The 25,468-nt window shown below is 35.7% G+C and overlaps 1 protein-coding gene across 7 annotated transcripts in view; it reads left to right on the top strand.

Annotated features, from left to right (window-relative positions):
* LOC113937823 (WD repeat containing planar cell polarity effector) overlaps positions 1-25,468 on the top strand; it is a 435,562-nt gene that overhangs the window by 79,918 nt on the left and 330,176 nt on the right. For 4 of the 7 annotated variants that reach the window (XM_027622688.1, XM_027622689.1, XM_027622690.1 and 1 more), the window contains exons 1-2: positions 17,187-17,279; positions 20,278-20,362. In XM_027622688.1, the coding sequence (XP_027478489.1) occupies positions 17,190-17,279; positions 20,278-20,362 (175 nt within the window). In that variant the 5' untranslated portion in view covers positions 17,187-17,189. Of the gene's footprint in view, positions 1-17,186; positions 17,280-20,277; positions 20,363-20,616; positions 20,690-25,468 lie in introns of those variants that run through there. The other 3 variants (XM_027622691.1, XM_027622694.1, XM_027622693.1) reach the window with 3 other exon arrangements.

The raw sequence follows: 25,468 nt of genomic DNA on the forward strand, positions 1-25,468 counted from the left end.
GAATGTCTTCACGACATGGTTCTGGCTACACCCTCTCCCTCTGGCTTAGGGGTGACAGGCATCTGCAGAGGAAGGTTCTGAGCCTCATGGACAGCTGTAGCAGCTGAAACATGAGGTAGGGCAGTCAGAACTTTTTAAAAAATGGTTTTAATATACCCTACAATGAAAGAAGCATGTACTGACAAAATGATGGATTTTAGGATTAGACAAATTTGTGTTTAAAATATAGTTCATCCGAACCATGAGAGACGATGGACTCTGAGAAACAAACTGAGGGTTCTATAAGGGGGGGGGGATGGGTTAACCTGGTGATGGGTATTAAAGCGGGCACGTACTGCATGGAGCACTGGGTGTTATATGCAAACAATGAATCATGGAACACTACATCAAAAACTAATGATGTAATGTATGGTGATTAACATAATATAATAAAATTAAATTAAATAAATATAGCTCATCACCTTTCTACTTTATAAAATAGGAAAATACTGCCACATATGGTTGCTGTTAAGGTCTAAATGAGAAAATGCATATAAAGCACTCACCATACAGTAGGCACACTCTAATTAGCTGAGAAGAAAACTTTCTTCTTGATCAAACATAAAATGAATAACTTTAAAACCGTAGAGATTTTTCATGTAAAAACAAGTAAATGCAATTTCTAAAGCAAATTACACATATTTCCTTATTTGCATAATCAGTGATTTGTATATAGGAGGTTAACAACACCCAGCACAAATTTAGTTTTCAGGAATTGACCATTGTTTTATAAGAGTATTAAGCCTTTTATTGAGTATCTTTAATTTAAAGCACTTTTTGAGTATGCCACATATTGAATAATTTGTAACAAAGTCATACCATAAAACTGATGTTTGAAATAACTAAATCATGTCAAACATCAATCTAATAAATTAGGTACTTTATATAAGTGTACATTGGGATGTTCATAGAAGGGGATGCAGTTAAACCAGTGTTCATGCCAAATCCACCATGCACTCATTTGTGAGTGTATGAGCCATACATTTAAAAAATATTTTGTAATTAAAATATGTATATCTTTTTTTTGTTAGAAAATAACTGACATATAATATTTACTAACTACTGGAAAAATAGCAAACCCTGCTTTGAATACCTAGACACCTTCTCATTGGCTGGTACCATCTGTGACAAATTCTGAACTGTACTGTTTACAGACACACAGCTGCAGCCTGAGTTGGCACCAAAACCAAGTATTGACGCTGTGCTCTTTGCAGCCCTGGCCCTGTCTAATTCCTCTGGAAAGGAGGAGATAGGAGAAGAGTTTGCAAATGCAGGAGTGATGAGAATAATTGATAGTTTATGTCTCTTCTCTCTTAAAAAATAAACCCTCCCTCTGTCTTGAAACTCCTTTAGCTACCACCCTTTCTCACCATCCACGTTCATGGCTTCAAACACATAATTGGCTCCTAAACCCATATTTTTATTTTAGATTTCCCTCCTGAGCTCCATATCTGTAGTTGGGTGTTTAATGTCTACCTGATGCTTTAAGTTAGCTTGACACTCTGCAGAATATTCATCCCTAAATAATAAATGCTAACTGTGGGCAGCTCAGCAGTTTTGCACCTATTTTTAAATGCCAGATGACATCACGGAATGTTGCAAAGTCAAAGTGGTGAATTATCCCAGAAAAATTCATGGTGAGTGCCTGTTGAAGTAGTAGGATTAGTTGCTATTGCAGTGGTTAAACAGAGTATCAATTGAAGGAGAATAAAAGATGCCCACCAAGACGTTAAAGGCATTAGCACAGGAGTGAGTGAAGCACCGGGGATGAAGCATTTACTCAGCATTCACTGCTGTTTCCATCTGCATATGTGTTCTGAATAAACGTGGGAGGAGGTGGGAAACTTTTTCTTTAAATCAAAGTGGCACGCGTACATAGTATAGAAAGTCAGAGTTCTACAAGGCTTATCACTAACAATGAACGCCATTTGCATTTCTCAGCACTCTCCACAGACCACCACTTAAAATTCTTTAGTTATTTCTTCTGGTGTTTACCTCTCTGTTTGTAAACAACATGCCTTACTTATTTTTCATTTTGAAAATTTTAGTTTTTAACGTACTAACTTCTTACTTTGGAAGAGAACTTAACCCCCACCTTAGCACTCACCCCTCCCATACACACTTCTCTCCCTTCCAACACAGATATACCATGGTTTTTGGTTAATCCAAATTGTGTGTCTACAGTATTCTAACGGTATATAATCAAAGTTTAGCAACGTAACGTTCTAAGATTACATTTTCTTATATAATTTTTTTTTGCGCAGTAAAAACTTGCCTTACTTTTCAAATTTGCTTATTTTTTATAGACCTATTATTTCCTCATTCCCACCTTCCCCAGGAGAAGTGTAAATCTTTCAGTAAATTTGTATGCATTAGGTAATCTGTTAACTTTCAATTTTATTTTTTCTTGGCAATATTCTTGGAGTTTGCTATCTTCTTTCGGTCTGCCTTAGATATAGTTACCCTTGTATGATTTCCCTTCATTGCTATTTTGGAAATTCTTTTTCCTTGTTTTTGTATTAGATCCTTTATTTCCTGAATCCCGTATTGTCCTCTTTCTTGATTTATTGTATCCTTTGGTGGAACACATCTTCCAGTAATTTCCTGTAAAAAAAAATGTACAATTAATTAAATTAATTTTTGAGACTTTACCTCTTTGAACATCTTTATTCTAACTCACACTGAGGTGACGGTTGGGCTACATACGGAATTATAGGTAGGAAATAATTTTCCTTCAGAAATCGAAAGCAGTACTCCTTTGTCTTCTAGCTCCAGTGTTGCTGTTGAGAAGTCTGATGCCTTGATCCTTTTTAAGTGACCTGTTTTTGTCATTGTTTTTTTCTTCTCTGGAAACTTAAGACTTGTTTATCTCCAATGTTTTGAGATTTCATAATGATGTGCCTAGGGGGTGAGTCTTTTGCAAATAATTGTGTTGGGTACTTGGCAATTTCTTTCAACCTAGAAACTCATGTACTTCAGTTCTGGGAAATTTTCTTGTATTATTTCTTTAGTAATTTCTTCCCTTCCTTCCATTGCCTCTGTTTTCTTCCTTAGTCATATTTGTAAGTTAGGATTAAACTGACTGCTTCTCTAAATTCCTTTTCTTTCTCTGTCTCTGCACATGTGTGTGCATGCATGCATGTGTCTGTAAGTATGCATTTCTTTTTCTTTCTTGGAGATAACCTCAACATTATTTTCCAAATCTTCTTTTGAATTATTTATTTTGGCTCACATATTTTTATTTTCAAGAGTTCCTTTTGTCCCTCTTTTCAGAGTAGCTTTTCTACTTTCAGTAATGTTTTCTTTCTTAAGTAGTTGCTCTGATACAACCTTTCAAGAGTCAGTTTACAGTTTTCTTCTATGGTAGGAAAGGATTGCCCAGCTGTGCTGGCAGAGAAAAGCACCTCAAAGTCTAAGTATTATTTACAAAGAATTTCAAACAGATCCCTTGTTTTCAATCCTAAGCATAGGCATTCCTTTAAAAGTATTTGGTCCCTCCAGTTTCTGAGCCTTTCTAGAGTTCCAGTGCATGAACTCTTTGTCTCTCAGCCATCTACCGTCCATATGTACTTGGTTTTCTACTTTTTTGAATCTATTGTCAGTTACCTTTTGTCCATCTGCTTTTTACTCTCCAAAATTTTGTTGATAATTATTTTGTTGTCTTCTAATTCTCTTTGCCTCGAGAGTTTTCTTTTTATTGTTTATTGTCATTTTAGTGTAGGTTTGGAAGGAAGTGAAGGTAACTTTACGTTCTCAATCCCCTATCTTTATTAGAGTGGTCCTCTATGCAGGATTTTTGTGTGTGTTGCCAGCTTTCTTGGAGCTGGTTGTGCTACCAAAAGAAACCAGTCAAACTTGATAGATACCATATTTCCTTGATTCTAATTTATCATTGATTATGAAGTGCTATTGATTTAATATCAAATTCTGATAAAAAAGCAACACTATATTAAATGTATACATTGATTTTAAGATACGTAAGTTTCAGAACCATCAAATGTGAATCATACAGTAGATTCATATGACCCAGTAATATGCTAGGTATTCATTTTCTCTAAAAGAGGCCTCAGGTTCTGAAAATGGATTTATGATTTCAATTTTTGTGGCTGGGATTGTATTAGATTTAGAATTAATAACTTTCTTCTCTGTACTTTCTTCCTTGAATATGGTTCTATTTTATTTTCCGTACTCAGATGTAATTGTATTCATCGTTTTTCTCTTAACCATTACCCCATTCCCTACTAAGTTGTCACCTCCTCAAGTGCAAGTTCTTGGGGGGTTTAACAATGCATGGCCCAATTTGGCACTTGGTAGTTGCTTTGCAAATTTAGGTTGAACCAAACTAAAATAACTTGAAGATGAAATGATACCCAGTGAAACGCTAAAATAATCAGAGTATATTTTCCTTTTCTATTATTGAAATCAGGCTCTATTTTATGGGTATTGAATATTCAGGAAAAGGAAACTGACATTTATTGAACAATGATCATTTGCCACATATTTTCAAATACATTATCCTATTTACTTGGTAAAATAGGGTCCAGTCTGAAAAGCATGGGAAACATTTTTTATGAATCCATGATTTGTTTGGGCTTTAGGTTAAAACATGATCATAATCTAGAATCTTCCTTGTTTTATTCTACTGATTTTAAATATTATTTAATAATTTTCTACTCGTTAGGGAATTATTAACATTTTAAGCCATGATGATGTATGCCTGTGTTAAATATATTAAGGTGAAATTGATCCCTTCTCAGGGGAACTTGGTGGTTATTCACAGCCTTCATTTCAATAAGAGAAGGCTGTTCTTCCCTAAGTTACCTACTTTGGTTTTCCATTCAACCACTGAAACAAAACATTAAAAGTATTATATAAGTGATGCTGTGACAAACCATTAGTAAAGGTGAAAATAACCAATCAGGGAAGAAAGAGTGTGAAGGAAGATCCAATCACAATATAAAAGGATTCACTGAAGAATTCTTATAAACTGGGAGGTTTTAGGACTTGTTTACATTTCATTAAGAACTTGTCATAGAGATTGAGGAGCTGAGAACTTAATGAGAGTCACTACCAAATAAGGGTAGTAAAAATAGAAATAAACCTTCCCTGATGTAATGCAGTAACTTAAAAAGAAGACCTTAATGTATTTAAAATCAGCTGTAAAACATTAATAATTCATGTTGGAGCTTACTTTTGTATTATCTGTGAAGTTTGTTAAGTAAATACTGTGAAGATTTTTTAGTGCCTAAGAAATACCAGTTTTAATCAGATGTTTTAGATATATCAGTTTACTTACAAACTATTGATATACTAATTAAAAATAATCCTTAAATCGTCATTCAAATAACTTCCTCCAAGGGCTTTCTAAGCAAAATAAATTAAATTTGGCCAGAAAATAGGTTTCATTTGTATCTTTCGCCATGGATTAATTATACAAGTCTAAACTGACACCTGTCTCAGGTACTTAAGCAGAAGCTTAACTAAAAGGCTGTATTTAGCATAGTGTTTAGGCAGAGGGAGGTAGAGTAGAACGAGCACTGCACTGATAATCTGTGGACAGGAATTCTAGCCCTAACTGTTCCTGTAATAAGCTGACTGAAGTTGTACAAATTACTTTACCTCCCTAGACCTCAGTTTTCATATCTGTAAATTAAGAGATTTAGAGTCTATCAGAGTTGACTTGAGTTGGGGGAGGGGAGACAAATGGACTCCTTGGAGAAACTGCTATTCCCTGCCCAGAAAAATAGTTTTATGCACTCACACACCATACATATGCAGGCAGATATGTGCACAATTTAGTACATAATTTCAGAGGGTTACTGTGAGGATTAAATGAAATAATGAATATAAAGTGCATTAATAAGTAGGTATTTAAAAATGTTATACCCCCTTTTCTTCCCCACACTGGGAGGGTTCTTTAGCTTTTAAGCTTTGATAAAAGCCACAGAAAAAGGTTTTTCAAGTCTCTTTTGAGGAAAAAAGATTTTAAAGTATACAACTATCAAATTGCATGAGATATTCCACTTTTTATAAGAAGCCATTTCTTTCAACAGTTACTAGGGTTTGTTTTTTAGAGGAGGGGGTGGCAATCTGTCATCAAAGTGTTGACAAGTGAAATCTGACAAGGTTGAGGTGGTATAGCTGGAGGCCACTTCAAATTTTTTCACTGTGTTTGCTATTTGAAGAGAAAGGATCTCTATCTTTTTTCATTCTTGCTCACTTTGCAACAGTCTTTGATTTATATGCTTTTTAAAACAGTAATCTAAATTGACAAATTATTTCAGCAGTTAGCATTGGTTTAGATAAGAGCATTTCGGCGTTCTCTTGTCTTTAACTCAGCTCTTTAGGAATTATTCCTGAAATTCAGTTTATTCTCTCCTCAAAGTCCCATTTCTTCCTATCCAAGTATAGCATATAACTATATTTATGGAATTATAATCTCAAATTAATTATCATGATTACATTGCCAACATTTCTATTTTTCTTGTCTTTTCATTGCTGTGATTGAAATACATCCTAAAGGGAAGAATTAAGTCCATATTTTTGTCGATAAGAAAGGTGGGTACATATGGTAGAGGTGGTGGTAGGCAAAGATTATTGTTGTTATTATTTGCTTATGCAAGCATACCTTTTTTTCCCTAAAATGCCATTTTTTTCCTAAAATGCCATTTTTTCCCTAAAAAGCCATTGCAGTTATTTTGCAAGGTCATGGAAAAATGTACTTCAACTAGATACAAGTCTCTTTGGAATAATGGAAATTGTGTGTGTACAGCAAAATATTCAAAATGAGCATCAGCAAACAAGGTGTTTGTATTAACAGGAACCTAGAAAATAGCTATGCAAAGGTCAACACTGATCTTTAAATATTAGTGAAATTTAATTTGTTGCATGTAATGAGTAGAAAGAAAAGGAAACAGGCCACAATAAAGAAGCCATTGATAAATTAAATGTCAAAACTGCATACAGTATGGAAAATGTTAAATTGACAAAAATCTATTTAACTAGATGCATTAAACAATTTAAACAATGCCCTAGAGAAATATTTTCCAAATTTAAGCAGAACAGGAGATCTGTAAAGATTTTTGCCACAGTTTATTTTGGGAAAGTGAAGGGACTCCTACTTTTCTTTCTAGGCATAGAATTTCCTCTAACCTCTTTTAGTAAGAATGATGCACAGTTTTTCCTGAACATAGGAATCTATTGCCTTTTGTTTCATCTAGAAATAGCATCATCTGACCAATTGTGAACAGCTGTGAAGAACCACCTCTGGCCAAGGCATTTTGCACAGCAAGAGCTGAGTGGAGTTCAAAAAGCTTTCTGTTAGGTTATGCCCAATTTTTAAAACAACGTGAATCGTATATTCTCTTATTTTCTTCAGGTATAAAGTTGATGAAAAAATTTTAAAAAGGGCTAAATTTGTCCAATTTATATAACGAAGGATTAATATTATTAATACACAGAAAAAGGGATAAAGAATTCGGTAGAAAGATGGACAAAGATAGGAACAAGTAATTTATAGAAGAAACAAAATTGCTTAAAAGTACATGAAAAGGTGTTTGAGCTCTATAATAAATGGAAAAATGAAACTGAAAACTACAGGAATCCAATTTTCACCTAGAAGATTGGCAAAAATGTAAAACTTTGATAATTCCCCATGTTACTGAGGATACAGAGAAAAAGTCATGTTATTGGTAGAAATGTAAGTTGGCACAGTCATGTTGGAGGCCAATTTGGCATTATCTATCAAAATGTAATGTGTGCATATATGTTTTCAAGGTATTATTTATAAGGCAAAAAGGAGAAACAGAGTGTACATTAAGTGGTTAAGTAAATTATGATCACTATCCAGTGGAACATCTTGCAGCTATTAGAAAACAATGAAGTAAATCTGTGTATGCTGACAGATAATACCCATGCTGTGATGTTCAGTGAAAAAAGGAAATGGTATGTATAATAAAATCTTGTCTTTACAAAAACATGAAACAAGTAAGTATGGATGTGGACATACTGTAAGTACATCAAGAAAATCTGGAAGGCCACATGCTATGCTGTGCAGTGGCTCTCTTCACAGTGGAGAGGGCAGCTGGGAGAAGAACAGAGTCATTTTAACATCAAATATTTCCATATTTGCATTTTTTAAACCAATGAGCATGTATTAGTATTGTGATTTTAAAAAACCCAAGAAGAAACAAAAAACCAGACATTGTCTAATGGATTTACAACTTTCTCTCTTCATTTTTTTGTACACTTTTAGATGTATAGGTTGTTTTAGAAATAAGGACATCATAGACTGTGTCTTTAACACACTGCTTTGTGCTTTTGTATTTTGCCTTTACCATATAATTGCTTAGTGTTATTTATTAAATCTAAAATTTCATAGTTAAAGTATTACCTTTTAGCATTTATTGAATACTTGTAGTGGGTGCTTATTAGGAAATAAATATGTCCTGAATATTTATACTTAACATTTAGGTTGAAAAGTTGTTCTAGACTTCCGAACTGATCAAATCTTTATATACCATGAAATAACATGTATTATATAATATAGAAAAGATCTCGATACATTAAAAATAATAATTTGAAGGTAAATGTCACTAAGGGAACTAGAACATTTATGTGATAACTGCTGTTTGAATAAAATTAAAGAATAAAATTTTCAGTATTATAGGCAATTACTTACGCAATTCCAACTAATAATGCTCAGTCCTTTTCATCTTCAAAGCATTATACAGCATTAATCCTTACAACATTGTTATAAATGTAGGTCAATATCATTATCCCTATTTTTGTAAGTGGGGAAATTGAGGCAGAGAGATTGAATGCTTTGGGGTAAGTTTGTCATAGCTAGATCAGAATTGAGGCAGTTTTGCCTCACAGCCTAGCATTCAGAACAGTAGAACCACACCTTCTTTAGAAGACTTAATCTGTGTGTCCTTGATAAAACATTACTTCTCATTAAACTATATTGAGGTCATGTCTACATTGAAATTCAGAAACAAGTTTGATCATCACTATATAACCATTAAAAAAAAACCACACATATGCCATTTTTTCTCCCCTGGTTTTCCTGACATTGTGTTGTCTTCTTTTTTTTTTTTTTTTTTTTGACACTATACTGCCTTAATCTCTTTTTCATTGTTTTCCTATTGGAGGATTACCAAAATATCTATCCTTGACTTTATTTTTCTTTTGGGGTCTTATTCAGTGGTTTTTAACTTTGTATTCAGAAAATCCCAAGATAGTTTTTGTGCAGTCTAGGTCCCTTTTCTGTATTTCTAGCTACCAGCTAGACATTTCTACCCATATCTACTTTTACCTTAAATTCCCACTGTGTCAAAAATTTGCCTACATTGGCAAAACTTCCTCCTTTTCTAGACTAACCTGTTTCTGTATATGTTTTATTCCAACTCCTGTTCTTGAAACCAGAATAAACAAGGTAGGGAAAGGTCTAAGGGGTTCTTGTGAACTGGGTGTGGCTAAGAAAAATGGTAGTTGTGAGTCCTTCACCAGAGTGAGGAAGCTGAATTACAGTCTAAGGAAGAAGAGCCAGAGTTATAAACTGAGGGGCAAGGGAAAAGTAAAATAGGAGACCGAGTAACCATGTCAGTGGCTGGGAGGATTGAGGTTTATGGATTGAGTAGTTAAGGCAGTCATGAGCAGAATATACTGGTACATGTGATAGACATGCCTGCTCAGTGGAGCCATGTTCAAGGCAAGGGTCACTATCAGAGCAGTGACCAGATCCCCATTCCTTGGTGGTTACTCCAGACTCTTCCTTCTTTCTCACTTTTACAATTCATTAGTCCCCATAGGCTGTTGATTCTTTCTTCAAAAGATGACTTGAATGTTTTTTTATTTACATTCCAATTGCTACCATCCCATTTCAAGTTCTTGTTACCTAATATTAGTGTTACCTGTTACTGTATTACATTTCAAACAGGTCACTTGTATCGTATTCCTCTATTCCTCCAATATTCCCACCTACCAGTTAATCTTCCAACAACAATTCTGATCTGTTGATTACTTTTTCTAAAATCCCTTACCAGATCAGAAACTTGTCACTCTTCCTCATTAGTTACCTAGCAGATGCAAAGTCCTGACGGCTAAGGATGGCATTCAGACTTCCTTAGTGTGGCCCTGATTTCTCTCTTCAATTTGTGCACCAAACCAATTGCTTATTATTTCTCCAATAAGCCTCGCAACTTATGCTTTTGTATATTATTCCCTCATTTTTAGCTTTCACCCCTCTCAAAATCTAATAATCCTCAAATGCCCGTCTATTTTATAAGAACATTTCTTCATTATCAAACCAGAGCCTCTACTGAGCACCCCTGGCCCTTTAGCACTTACCACAAACCTCATTATTTTTTGTGGTTATTTTATCTGTTACACTGGATTATAGCTGTTTGATAGTAGAGACCCTACTTTGTAAGTCTTCATATCTAGGACTCACAGTAAAATGTCATACACCTAAGGTGCTCAAAATATTGGTAATATTTAATTAACGTAATTTAGTTGATAATTAATATAAGACTCTCTGAGGTACTAATGACCCAGTGTTTCTAACACTCTAGTCTTTTTTGTTGTGGGTTCAATCCAAGCTTGAGGTCTTTGTATTTTGAGACTCCTGTCCTTTTACACAAATTTTATCACTGCCTAATTGTTTGGTTTAGTGTTGAATATTTCAAAATATTTTTAAATATTAAATTAAATATTAAATATTTTTTAAAATCTTAATTTCTGATAATGTGACATTGATTATGTTCATGTATATGCTTAACAGGTATTAGTATAATTCTGTTATTGACAAGAGATTATGGGGGGATACATTGTATTTTATGTAATTTGAAAATTACCTATTGATGACTAAAACACCTAATATAATTAAACCAGTGGTTTATCTTAAATTTATGCTATTTAGTTGTCTTTATTTTTGTACATTTTGAATTGGTGAATAGATTCCTCAGAAAGTCTATTGGCAATAAATAACAAGTGTATGCTCTAGGATTATGCCCAAGAAAGATTCCCTTAGGCTCTCTGAGGTATTGTGCTGATACACATTTATTTTAAATGTCTTGTTGGCACCTGGTATCATTTATCTTTGTTAAACCACAGCAGCAGTGTCTTCTATTTGTTAATTCTTTCCTTTCCCATCATATTTTACATTAGGGTTTTTATTTGCCCTCAAACTTCCTTCCCAAAGCAGTCAAAATAGCTGACTTAAGAAACCATGGAAGACAAGTAGTTTGCAGATTTATTTAGTGGCAAGAAATCTGTACCTCTAAAACATAGTTTTTATTTTTCAAAAGAAAATTATCAAAAGCAAAACAGGTTACAGCATCTTAGCACAACTGTTTTTATTTTGCATGTTACTTAAAATTTAGTCTGTATGGTAACAATTATTCTTAAGGCAAATAAATATTAATTTTTTCTTATGTAACCTGTTTTGGGGGGAAGGCTTTAAACCTTTTAAAAATGTGAGTAAAAAGAAGGACCTCTAAGATCCTCTCATCTCTGTCCTCAAAATTTGGGCTATCATAGATCCTGCCCCCTATGGGAGCAATCATCCAGATTTATGTCAAGATTAATTTAAATCATGCTTCTTATTCTCTTATGGAGACTGGAAGTTCAGATTCAGAATGGCCTTCTGAGACATCTGGGACTGTCACCAACTACCTTACAAAATTAAAGTAAATAGAAAATTGTAAAAGTTTAAGAGTTATTTTGAAATAAAAAATATGGGCATTTGGTTGTTTAAGTTTCTCCTTCTGTTCTTTTCATTTGGATAATTCTTTTCTATATTTCCTATTCATTCATTCATTCTTTCATATTTCCCCTTAAATGGCCACTTTTGTTCTAGTTCTAAATTGTGCATTGGGTTTTATTCCCAGAGAAATGCACAAGGACACTGAGTAAGGGCAGCCTTTCTCAGCTAACTTTTTTAGGCACTCCCTATTTCTCTACCCTTTTAATCCCTGCTCACACCCTGATCCCACAATGCAAAATCCAGCATTCTTCTGAAATTCTTTTCTTTCCTCCTTCAAAACAACTATTTATGCACTAATACAATATTTGAATAATACGAGCTCAGTCTTGACTACTTCCTCCAGGCAGATTTTTCAAACAAGGAAATAACCAGCATTCTTTTTAACTGGCGGCATTCTTGAGTAAGATGCAAGATTTAAAGGTCTGCATCTTTAAAAACAAAAACTTGCACAGTGTAAAGATGGCAAAATATCTTGAGGACTAAAAAGGATATTGCCTTGGTCTCCTCTCACCATGCCCGTCTAGTTATTATTTTAGATTTTTATAAAGTTGTTTTATTTACTCCATTAATTCTCTTTAATTTTATATGGTCGTACTAGCAGATATTTACAGTTCAGGGGAAGAGAAGGATGAATAACCCAAATTTGACTGTTTTTGGCCAGCCTGCTATAGCATGACTCCTGCAAAACCTCCTCCTTAATTATATATATTTTGGGAAGTCTGCAGGACTTGTCACATGTGCTCATAAACAAGTACAATCATTTACTAATGGACATTGGCTATTTTCTTCTCACTTGCCTCACCTACTACTTGCTAGGCTTGCTCCATCAACTGATTATTGCTGATATTTCTCCAGGTTTTATGGATTACTCCTTGGCCACCCTGTCTACTTTTGCTGAGTGTGGATCCATTTTGTCTGGATACCACCACTCTTGCTGAGTATGTTAATCCAAAGGGCTGCCAGTCCTGCTTACTTTCTCCTGGGTATCATCCCCTATAGCCACTACATTACTTTTATACCAAATGTTCCCTATGGGGGCCGCAAAGAGGTCCTTTATAAAGCAAAATCTCTCTCTCCCCCTTTTGTCTGTATTTTTTTAATTAAAGATTTTATTTATTTATTTGATAGTACAAGCAGGGGAGGGGCAGAGGCTGAGGGAGAGGGAGAAGCAGGCTCCCTGCTGATCAGGGAGCCCGACTCAACACACACCTACACCTAAAGGAGCTAGAGAAGAAACAGCAAATAAAGCCTAAACCCAGCAGGAGAAGAGAAATCATAAAGATCAGAGCAGAAATCAATTAAATAGAAACCAAAAGAACAGTAGAACAGATCAACGAAACTAGGAGCTGGTTCTTTGAAAGAATTAACAAGATTGATAAACCCCTGGCCAGACTTATCAAAAAGAAAAGAGAAATGACCCAAATCAACAAAATCATGAATGAAAGAGGAGAGATCACAACCAACACCAAAGAAATACAAACAATTATAAGAACATATTATGAGCAACTCTATGCCAGCAAATTAGATAACCTGGAAGAAATGGGTGCATTCCTAGAGATGTATCAACTACCAAAATTGAACCAGGAAGAAATAGAAAACCTGAACAGACCTATAACCACTAAGGAGATTGAAGCAGTCATCAAAAATCTCCCAAAAAACAAAAGCCCAGGGCCAGATGGCTTCCCAGGGGAATTCTACCAAACATTTAAAGAAGAATTAATACCTATTCTCCTGAAACTGTTCCAAAAAATAGAAATGGAAGGAAAACTTCCAAACTCATTTTATGAGGCCACCATTACCTTGATCCCAAAACCAGACAAAGACCCCATCATAAAGGAGAATTACAGACCAATATCCTTAATGAACATGGATGCAAAAATTCTCACCAAAATACTAGCCAGTAGGATCCAACAGTACATGAAAAGGATTATTCACCATGACCAAGTGGGATTTATCCCTGGGCTGCAAGGCTTGGTCACCATGACCAAGTGGGATTTATCCCTGGGCTGCAAGGTTGGTTCAACATCTGCAAATCAATCAACATGATACAATACATTAGCAAAAGAAAGAACAAGAATCATATGATCCTCTCAATAGATGCAGAAAAAGCATTTGACAAAGTACAGCATCCCTTCTTGATCAAAACTCTTCAGAGTATAGGGATAGAGGGTACATACCTCAATATCATAAAAGCCATCTATGAAAAACCTACAGTGAATATCATTCTCAATGGGGAAAAGCTGAGAGCTTTTCCCCTAGGGTCAGGAACGCGGCAGGGATGTCCACTCTCACCACTGCTATTCAACATAGTATTAGAAGTCCTAGCCACAGCAATCAGACAACAAAAAGAAATCAAAGGCATCCAAATCGGCAAAGAGGAAGTCAAAATCTCACTCTTTGCAGATGATATGATACTGTATGTGGAAAACCCAAAAGACTCCACCCCAAAACTGCTAGAACTCATACAAGAATTCAGTAAAGTAGCAGGATATAAAATCAATGCACAGAAATCAGTGGCATTCCTATACACCAACAACAAGACAGAAGAGAGATAAATCAAGGAGTCGATCCCATTTACAAATGCACCCCAAACCATAAGATACCTAGGAATAAATTTAACCAAAGAGGCAAAGGATCTGTACTCAGAAAACTACAAAATACTTATGAAAGTAATTGAAGAAGACACAAAGAAATGGAAAAACGTTCCATGCTCATGGATTGGAAGAATAAACATTGTGAAGATGTCAATGCTACCTAGAGCAATCTACACATTCAATGCAATCCTCATCAAAATACCATCCAGCTTTTTCAAAGAAATGGAACAAATAATCCTAAAATTTGTATGGAACCAGAAGAGACCCCGAATAGCCAGAGGAATATTGAAAAAGAAAAGCAAAGCTGGCGGCATCACAATTCCGGACTTCCAGCTCTATTACAAAGCTGTCATCATCAAGACAGTATGGTACTGGCACAAAAACAGACACATAGATCAATGGAACAGAATAGAGAGCCCAGAAATGGCCCCTCAACTCTATGGTCAACTCGTCTTCGACAAAGCAGGAAAGAATGTCCAATGGAAAAAAGACAGTCTCTTCAACAAATGGTGTTGGGAAAATTGGACAGCCACATGCAGAAGAATGAAACTGGACCATTTCCTTACACCACACACAAAAATAGACTCCAAATGGTTGAAAGACCTAGATGTGAGACAGGAGTCCATCAAAATCCTAAAGGAGAACACAGACAGCAACCTCTTCAACCTCAGCCACAGCAACTTCTTCCTAGAAACATCGCCAAAGGCAAGGGAAGCCAGGGCAAAAATGAACTAGTGGGATTTCATCAAGATAAAAAGCTTTTGCACAGCAAAAGAAACAGTCCACAAAACCAAAAGACAGCTGACAGAATGGGAGAAAATATTTGCAAATGACATATCAGATAAAGGGCTAGTATCCAAAATCTATAAAGAACTTATCAAACTCAACACCCAAAGAACAAATAATCCAATCAAGAAATGGGCAGAAGACATGAACAGACATTTTTCCAAAGAAGACATCCAAATGGCCAACAGACACATGAATAAGTGCTCAACATCGCTCGGCATCAGGGAAATCCAAATCAAAACCTCAATGAGATACCACCTCACACCAGTCAGAATGGCTAAAATTAACAAGTCAGGAAACGACAGATGTTGGCGGGGATGCGGAGAAAGGGGAACCCTCCTACACTGTTGATGGGAATGCGAGCTGGTGCAGCCACTCTGGAAAACAGTGTGGAGGTTCCTCAAACAGTTGAAAATAGAGCTACCATAGGATCCAGCAATTGCACTATTGGGTATTTACCACAAAGATACAAATGTAGGGATCCGAAGGGGTACGTGCACCCCAATGTTTATAGCAGCAGTGTCCACAATAGCCAAACTGTGGAAAGAGCCAAGATGTCCATCGACAGATGAATGGATAAAGAAGATGTGGTATAAATACACAATGCAATATTATGCAGCCATCAAAAGGAATGAGATCTTGCCATTTGCAACGACGTGGATGGAACTGGAGGGTGTTATGCTGAGTGAAATAAGTCAATCAGAGAAAGACTTGTATCATATGACCTCACTGGTATGAGGAATTCTTAATCTCAGGAAACAAACTGAGGGTTGCTGGAGTGGTGGGGGGTGGGAGGGGTTGGGTGGCTGGGTGATAGACATTGGGGAGGGTATGTGCTATGGTGAGCACTGTGAATTGTACAAGACTGATGAATCACAGATCTGTACTTCTGAAACAAATAATGCAATATATATTAAGAAAAAAAAAAGAAGAAGATAGCAGGAGGGGAAGAATGAAGGGGAGTAAGTCGGAGGGGGAGACGAACCATTAGAGACGATGGACTCTGAAAAACAAACTGAGGGTTCTAGAGGGGCGGGGGGTGGGGGGATGGGTTAGCCTGGTGATGGATATTAAAGAGGGCACATTCTGCATGGAGCACTGGGTGTTATGCACAAACAATGAATCATGGAACACTATATCAAAAACTAATGATGTAATGTATGGTGATTAACATAACAATAAACAATTATTTAAAAAAAAGAAATAGCCAATGTGGGGATGCCTTGGTCAGTTAAGCAGCTGCCTTTGGCTCAGGTCATGATCCCAGGATCCTGGGATTGAGTCCTACATCAGGCTCCTTGCTCAGTGGGGATCCTGCTTCTCCCTTTGTCTGCCACTCCCCCTGCTTGTGCTCTCTCCCTCTCTCTCTCTGACAAATAAATAAATAGAATCTTTAAAAAAAAAAACAATGTGGATTACAAGGAAAATTATTCTTTAGTCTCCATTTCTGTTATCAGGGGAAAGTTGACAAATTCTTTATTATTGAATTGACTTAAATGGAGAAACAGAGTTTCAAGTGCAGTCTGCTTTTGATATATAAGTAAAGGTGTGGCCCTTTTGGCTTTAACTATAAAATTATTTTCATATTTAATTTGCATAATAAAAGTTTTTTTAATTTAGCTACTAACAACTAAACTTCAGCCTTTTCTTTGCCCATATTGTCATAAATTCTAATTATTGGTGTTGAGTAAACACTAAATTTAAGAATGTGAGTTTTTATTTTCTAGTGTAGTCTAAAAGTTGTGACTTCTGTTGTTCAATATCAGAGGAAATATGCTCCTGTTTCATCACATCCTCTCTCTGTTCCCAGTGAAATATTAGTCCATTTCCATGTCCTAATTCAAATACTTTCTCTTGTGTAGAAACTAGATGTTTTACCTTCATAAAATCCCTATTGTACTTTGTACTTATTCTTTTATTCATTTCACCTTGTGAAATTACTATCTAAGGTGAGAGATTGTAGGTAATACACTTCTTGTGTTTTTTCCAGATAAATTTGCATAATGCTAGAGATATTGAGTAATAGCAGTAGCAGCAACAACAGTGGTAACAATAAATTAATTGAACAAAAGTGCCCTCAAAATAGTCCTGAGGTAGGTACTTTATTATACCCATTTTATATCTGGGGGGAACGTAGAGAAATAAGTTAGTTGTCCAAGTTACTTAGTAAACTGAGAAGTTAGAATAAGAAACCAGGCAGTTAGAGTGTAGAACCTATACATTAAGCTTACTAAATGCAAATAAATATTTATTTATTTGTTTTATTTATATATAAATATATAATATTTATTATTTATTTATTAAGTGTTTCTTTAAACAAACATTCCAGGCCTCATCCAAATGAGAAGGGTGCATTTTACATATTCTAATACAGTAAGTATTTTGGTTTTAAAAAAAGTATAACCCTAAAGTAATAATCCCAAAATAAGCCTCATAAAACTAACTGAAAGCAATTCCAAAAAATATGGGTTTGGAAATATTTTGAGTAATAGCAGCATCACTAGAATCACTCCCAAGGAGACAACTCTGAGATAATGCCCAATTGAATTGAAAAACTTGTAATTAGCTTAGTATCACTTTTTCTCTATTGCCTGCCGATAAGGAACGTCATCCTCTTTCACAGTAATGAGGTCCACTAGCTCTTCTGCCCCATAGCTGTATACAGTGGCAGCCAGCTTCTGGTGACAGCAGGATAGATCTGGGGACTGACGGGTCCTTTGTTTTATAGCTAGCCTTTTAAGGCACTTTAGTTCAAGGAGGAGAGTGAACTCAGATCAATCCAAATATCTCTCTTATTTTTTTTTTAAAGATTTTATTTATTTGACAGAGAAAGAGACACAGCGAGAGAGGGAACACAAGCAGGGGAGTGGGAGAAGGAGAAGCAGTCTTCCCGCGGAGCAGGGAGCCCGATGCGGGGCTCGATCCCAGGACCCTGGGATCATGACCTGAGCTGAAGGCAGATGCTTAACGACTGAGCCACCCAGGCGCCCCTATCTCTATTATTTTTATGGCCTGTTTCCTTGTTACCCATTTTCAGCTTCATTTTTCTATCACTTTCTACCATGCTTTTTAATCTACCTCCTTGCTTGGCATATGCCATCCTTTTACTCACCTTACTACTATTCTCCCTCTCACACCTCTACATAGCCCAGTATTCAAGAGTGCTCTGGTTTCAAGCACAGATCCTGGAGCCAGTCTGCTTTTTTCAAGGCCTGCCTCAACTACCTGCTGGCTATGTGGCTTCTCAGTGCCTCAGTTTCCTCATTATGGGAGTAGTATTTCAAAGGGTAGCTCTAAGAATTAAATGAGTTCATACATATAAAATGTTTAGAACAGTGCTTGTAATGAGGTCAGTACTTAGGAAATATTGCCTGTTGCCTGTTATCATCATCATTTTCTTTTTTTTTTTAAGATTTATTTATTTATTTTGAGAGAGTGAGAATGAGAGAGAGAGGAGAGCACATGAGAGGGGGGAGGGCCAGAGGGAGAAGCAGGCTCCTCGCTGAGCAGGGAGCCTGATGCGGGACTCGATCCCGGGATTCCAGGATCATTACCTGAGCCGAAGGCAGTCGCTTAACCAACTGAGCCACCCAGGTGCCCCATCATCATTTTCTTTATCATCATTTAACTGGTGAAATCCTATGCTTCTTTGAGGTCCTGCTAACATTTCACAACTTCTCTGTAGCTTTCTCAGAGCCCCACTGTTGCAGGCGGGCTTGGCTCTTCCATGCTGCCACATTGTTCACTCTGCCATCTCAGTATTGGCACACTACATCTTGTTATTTGAACATGCATCTCTTTCTTGATTATTGTAAATACAGTGACATCAAATGTAATGGTGAAGAAAGGAAGAAAGAAGATTGTACTATGTCTAAAATTATTTTGGGGGGTGCCTGGGTGGCTCAGTCGTTAGGCATCTGCCTTCGGCTCAGGTCATGATCCCAGGGTCCTGGGATTGAGCCCTGCGTCAGGCTCCCTGCTTCCCCCTGCTTGTGTTCCCTCTCTCTCTGTCAAATAAATAAATAAATAAATAAATAAGATCTTTAAAAATAAAATAAAATTATTTTGGGTTATCACCCATATGAATAGTATGGGAAATATTTTTAGTCTCTCCTAATATTAAAGAAGCTGGGGGCTTTTTCTTCTGTCTAGAGATGTCATAAAATATTTTTCAAGCTTTCTTTGTTATTCATGTTTATTGGAAAGAGCAATTTTTTTATTATCTCTATAAAGAAAGTATCAGTAGTTTACATATTTCTAATATATAGTGAACTATACATATAGTATAGTACTACATGTATTTCTAAGTAAACATTTGGAAGTTATAAAATATTTGTAAAATGTTGACTTTTTTTTCTGATTCATATTGGCCTTTCTCCAATTAGTCCAAATTAATGACATACTACTTCATGAAAAAATATCAGTAATATCCATCACTAGCCCCTGATATTAAAACTAGGAGGAAATACTCAATGAACTGTTTTGTTATCTTGTTTTTTCCATCTTAATGTATTTAGAGTAGAGTATCTGAATCTATCATGACATGCAGATTAACAAACTTTTCTGAATGCTAATGTGGTTTTACAGTTTACCTTTAAGTAAATGTTTCTGATAATAGTAACTGTATACCATTTGCCTTGCAAATTCCATTTTAATTAGCTTGTTTATATGTGGGAGATCATAAATATTTGCTTTGTATATTAAAAATACACCACAAAAGGTGTTTGTACTTAATAATTACCTAACAGATCTTTCCTTTTCTTAAAATGTTTTAAAAATGCTTAAATACTAAATAATTCTAAATATACTCAGAGCCTTAAAAATCAAACAAGTTACTGAAAATTCAAATACATACATTCTTCTTACCACATTTCTCAGTGAGATGGCATACTATGTTTAGGAAGAGTGTATTTTTCTTTTTCTAGAGTTTATTTCTGGATGGTTAACCAAGGATATGTTAAAATATGTTTATTCTAATGGATGCCATATCTCAAATATGAGTAGTGTCAAATGATTCTGTTATTTTTCTAAGGGATCTGGTTTTATTGACAATAATTAATTGGCATCTCTTTTTAACTTTTTTTTAAACAGGACAGAGATTTCTTCTGCCATCAGATGTCTTTCTGCTTGACTGAACTGCACCTGTGGTCTTTGAAGAATACCTTACACATTGGGGGTAAGTGAGCTCTGGGTTAATTTCAGTATTTTTCAAATATAAGTTATAACGTTATAAGTAAGTACTAGCAAAGGTTAGAGCCTGGATTCTTTAGCTAGAATTGCATTATTTTCTTATACTTAATGAAAAATTGGTTAATGAAAAATAATTGTTTTTAGTTACTCTGAAAAAGTTATTTTTTTCAACTTGAGTTAGATTTTCTGTTGTGAAATTAATTTTATTGGCCTAATATTTGTTTCCTTTTAGGATACATACATGTTCAGTTTTTTCCTGGGATTGTTCATAATGACTGATATATATTCATAAATATTTGCAGGCTAGCTAATGGTAAGGGTATTTCTATTCAATATTAAGATAATATTTCAAACATACAGCTAAGATGTACAATTAATTATGTTTATATTCTTTCATTTCACATTTTGGGGGACGTTTTAATGATGTTTATTAGTATTTTAGCATAAAGTATGTATTGTTAGGAAATAACTTTTAAATATCTTTTCCTCTTTGATTATCCAAAACAACTTTAGTATTTAGGAGACTTTTATTTATATGCCTTTAGCATCATTACTAAGAAGATGGTTTGCCTTGGCAAATGTAATTATAATTTCACTAAGTTTACTTTGCTTAAAATGTGCTAAGGATAGAATTTCCAGTAAAACAAGGTAGATTTAACACACATTTGCTTCCTCCCCAAATTCTTCTAAAATGAGAATAAATGAATTAAAGAAGGCATAAACCCATAAGGACTAAGAGAATAGGAGAGGAGACAATTGCAATTGGGCAATTTTTGGAAGATGGATGGAGGAATTAGCAAAACTTAAAAATCTGAATATCAAATGTCTACAGAAGAGAATTGCAAAGACAGCCACTCTGTGTCTCAGAATTCTAGAAAGATACAGAAATTTGAGAAGCCAGATACTGCAGAAGGATGGGGATTCAGCATGAGGGTGACAACAAAGGGACTTGAAAGTTTGCTTATGAAGTGGTGAGACACCTCTCATACATGTGGAAGTATTTAATTAGAGATGCTCTAAACTTGGAGACATCAGCCCCAGGAAAAGAAGACAGGGGAAAGGTGCTGACGTGAAAATATGATGAAGTGAAAACCTACCTACTGATGGGTGAAGTCCTCTTAATCCCACTTGATTCCGAAATGTGTCACAGCCAGTTGTGTACTTTCTAAGAAAGAAGGAGTTTGAGGCCCTGGAGCAACTGCATGACCTCAAAGAGAAGATCTATTGACATTGACATTTGAGGGGTTCCTCCAGTGAAACACCCTGGTCCCTGGCTGATCGGTGAAGCCCACCAGTTGGCAAGCCCTCTTCATGTACACAGAGCTTCTAATCAGTTTTCTAGTGCCTCATTTTGAAATATGAAGAGCAAGAAACAAAATACAGAAGTTTCAGAAAACACTGGAAAGTGATTCTGACCTCTTGGAAATTAAAAATAGCAGAAAAAAATTTTAAACTCAAAAGAGCAACAAAGAAAGAATTCTCTCCGAAAATAGAAGAGAAAAAAAAAAAAAACCCACAGGAAGAAATTCAGCTTATTTCACTGCTAGTGAAAGTATAAATTGGTGCAACCACTTTAGGAAACAATTTGACATTATCTAGTATAGTTGGAGCTATATGTCACCTATTGACCAGTAATTCCACTCCTGGGTGTATACTCTAGGAAAAGCCCTGACACTTGTGCACCAGGAGACATGTACCAAAATGTTCATAATAGTACTGTTTATGACGTAGGCAACTAGAAACAACCCAGCAGGAGAATGGATTTATGCAACAGAGAAAGTGAATGCGTTATAGCTGTATGCAACAGCATCAGTGAATGTCAAGAATATAATATTGGGCAAAAAAAAAAAAAAAAGTAAGTTGCAGAAGAGTACAAATAGTATGATTGCATTTAGAGAAAGTTCAAAAACAATAGATAGAAAATCTGATAGGAAAAAGTGAAATGAATGCTGTGACAAAAGATAAGATTAATAAACAGGAGCAATAAGAATAGTAGAGTCTCAACATACGAATTCTATACTCAATTACTAATTCTGGGAAAAGCAGCAAAGAGGAAGCAAAGAAATTATCAAAGAAATATTACTAGAAATTTTCCTAGAACTAAGAAAATGAGTTTATAGGTTGAAAAGTCCTGTAAGTACTGAACACAATGAATCGAAGAAGACATATATGAAGGCCCATCAGCGTGAAATTTCAGAACACTGAGCATAAAGAAAAAATCCAGAGATCAAAAAAGACATAGGGGCGCCTGGGTGGCTCAGTTGTTAAGCGTCTGCCTTCGGCTCAGGTCATGATCCCGAGGTCCTGGGATCGAGTCCCGCATCAGGCTCCCTGCTCAGCAGGAAGCCTGCTTCTCCCTCTCCCACTCTCTCTGCTTGTGTTCCCTCTCTCACTGTATCTCCCTCTCTCTCTGTCAAATAAATAAATAAAATCTTAAAAAAAAAAAAGATATAGCAAAAAAAGAACAAATGGATTACATACAAAGGGTTGGAACTTAGATTGCCCTTGGCCTTTTTAACACTGATAGTGGACACTATGAAGCAATGGAATGATGTCTTCAAAATTCAGAGAGAAATTATTTCCAACTTAGTATTCTCTTCCCAGCCAGCTAGTCAGTCAGTTGTCAGAAGACATTTTCAGCTTTGTAAATACTCACCAAATTTACCTTCCTTTTCTCATTAAACTACCAGAGCATATGTGTCTTGCCAAACAAGGGAATTAATCCAAGAGAGAAGGCACACCTGTCTAGTCAGGAAAATAGACAGTGTCTGTGCATCAGACCTAGAAGTTAGACAGTCCAGAAATAGTACCAGATCATAAGGCTCTAGGGAAGATGTTGCCAATGAAAAAATTATACTGATTAATCATTGAAATGTGAGAGTATATTGGAGATTAATTAGTGTTAACATTCTTTAAAAAGCTTTTATTTATTTGAGAGAGAGAGAGTGAGTGAGCATGAGCGGGGGGAGGGGGAGAGGGAGAGGGAGAAGCAGACTCCCTGCTGAGCAGGGAACCCGATGTGGGGCTCTATCCCAGGATCCGAGGATCATGACCTGAGCTGAAGGCAGATGCTTAACCGACTGACCCACCCAGGCACCTGTGTTAACATTCTTTTAAAGCAAATAAAAAACAAGGCAATTTTTAACATCAGGGAAGTTGTATAAAAAAAGGAAATGCAATCATATAGTGTACCTACCCCATGCTTTGGTTATGAATAGTGTTTATGTATTCATTAATATTGTAAGCACTGACTTAACCAAAAATTGTGCTCTAATTATATTGGGAGGATGGGGAGAAGTGTAAGTTAAGTGTCTGTAGGTAGGGAGGGGTACACAGTGGTAAAAGATAACTGAATTCTCAATTTCCATAGTGGATAGGCAATAGATAATATCTACAACTGAAGAATCAAAAAATAATAGGGTGAGAAAACTATAAATATGGAGGAATATACAGAAGAAACAGCTCATAGTTCAAAATAGTTATCTCTAAGGAGGAGGTATTGAGGGCTAGAAGATATACAGTGTGGCAGTGTTGCTTATGTTGAAAGACTTGAGCAGTATACCTGAATTTTTTAAAGCCCTGCCATGTTTGAATTAGATATTTTAAAAAGATAGGAAGCCAAAAATAGCAATCTTTTTATACCCCCAAAGACATTGGTAATATCATAATTAATGATACTTTTCTACAAAGCTCAAAACAGTATCAATGCAAATATTCTTTTAAAAGAAGTATGTGGGGCGCCTGACTGGCTCAGTCAGTAGAGCATGTGACTCTTGATCTCGGGGTATGGATTTGAGCCCCACATTGGATATAGAGATTGTTTAAATAAATACAAAAACTTAAAAAAAAAAGAATTCAAGGCCTTTTATGTTCTTCATAGTGCTGTTCTAGAGTTGTAAATAATTTGGCTGCACCTAATGATGGATTATTATGCTAGAGAATATTGCCTGTGTTTATAATGCTTACGGTTCTTAGATTTTAAAAAAACACCTTTTTATTGAAGTATAGCATATGTATTGAAAAGTATAAAGATCATAAGGGTATGTTTTGAACTATCAAAAAATGAACACACCCATAAAGTCATCACCCAAGAAATAAAATATTGTCAGTATCTTAGGAGTGCTACTTATGACCTCTCCCAGTCACCCCTTATTATATATTTTCAATCTATCCAATAGAAATAAACTGTAGTCTTTAAAATTATATGTCCTGGGGTGCCTGGCTGGCTCAGTTGGTAGAGCATGTGACTCTTGATCTCGGGGTTGTAAGTTTGAGCCCCACATTGGATGTAGAGATTACTTAAAAATAAAATCTTAAAAAAAAATTATATGTCCCAGTTAGTGGCATGATGAATAGAATGGAGCTTTAATAAGTACACAGGATTGACTCTTTTGAAAAACTCTATTTGAAAAGTTAATTATATGGGGCACCTGGCTGGCTCAGTTGGTGGAGCATGTGACTCTTGATCTTGGGGTTGTGATTTTGAGCCCCATGTTGGGTGTAGAGATTATGTAAATAAATCAATAAATCTTTAAAATAATAAAAATAAAAATTATAGCTGTAATACATTTTTTTTTCAAGTTTCATGTTTCAGTTTGAGAAAGTTTGGAGCAGTCAGTCACTAGGGGGCAGCCTGTACTGCTTCCACTACTTTAGAAACAGTTGTATCCTTTTGTTAGTAACTAGAATTATTTTGCAAGGAGGGAAACAACTATTACTTCAAAGAAAAAGATATTTCAGTATTCACAGATAAGAATTAAATGGATACGATTATTTGGTTTTCCTGTAATTCAATTGCAAGGACAGAGTTCTTGGTTAAATCACTCTCAACATCTGCGAAGCCTTGCTTTTGCTTTTGTACCCGACCCCCCCCCCCCGCCCCCCGCCGGAAGAGCACCTGAATTTGAATGGGTTTTGAAGGTTTTTTGAGTCTAAACAAGCTTCAGTTAACTTAACCATACGTATGTTTCCTCTAATTTTCTCTTCCTCTCCTGCAAATTTCCCCCAAGCACCATACTAGCTTCCAGCTAAACTGGGGAAGAGAAAGCAATAGCTCAGAAACAGGGCATTTTTTTTCCATCCTCTTATTTCA

This window comes from Zalophus californianus, chromosome 8 (genome assembly GCF_009762305.2).
Source record: "Zalophus californianus isolate mZalCal1 chromosome 8, mZalCal1.pri.v2, whole genome shotgun sequence".
Taxonomy (NCBI): Eukaryota; Metazoa; Chordata; class Mammalia; order Carnivora; family Otariidae; genus Zalophus; species Zalophus californianus.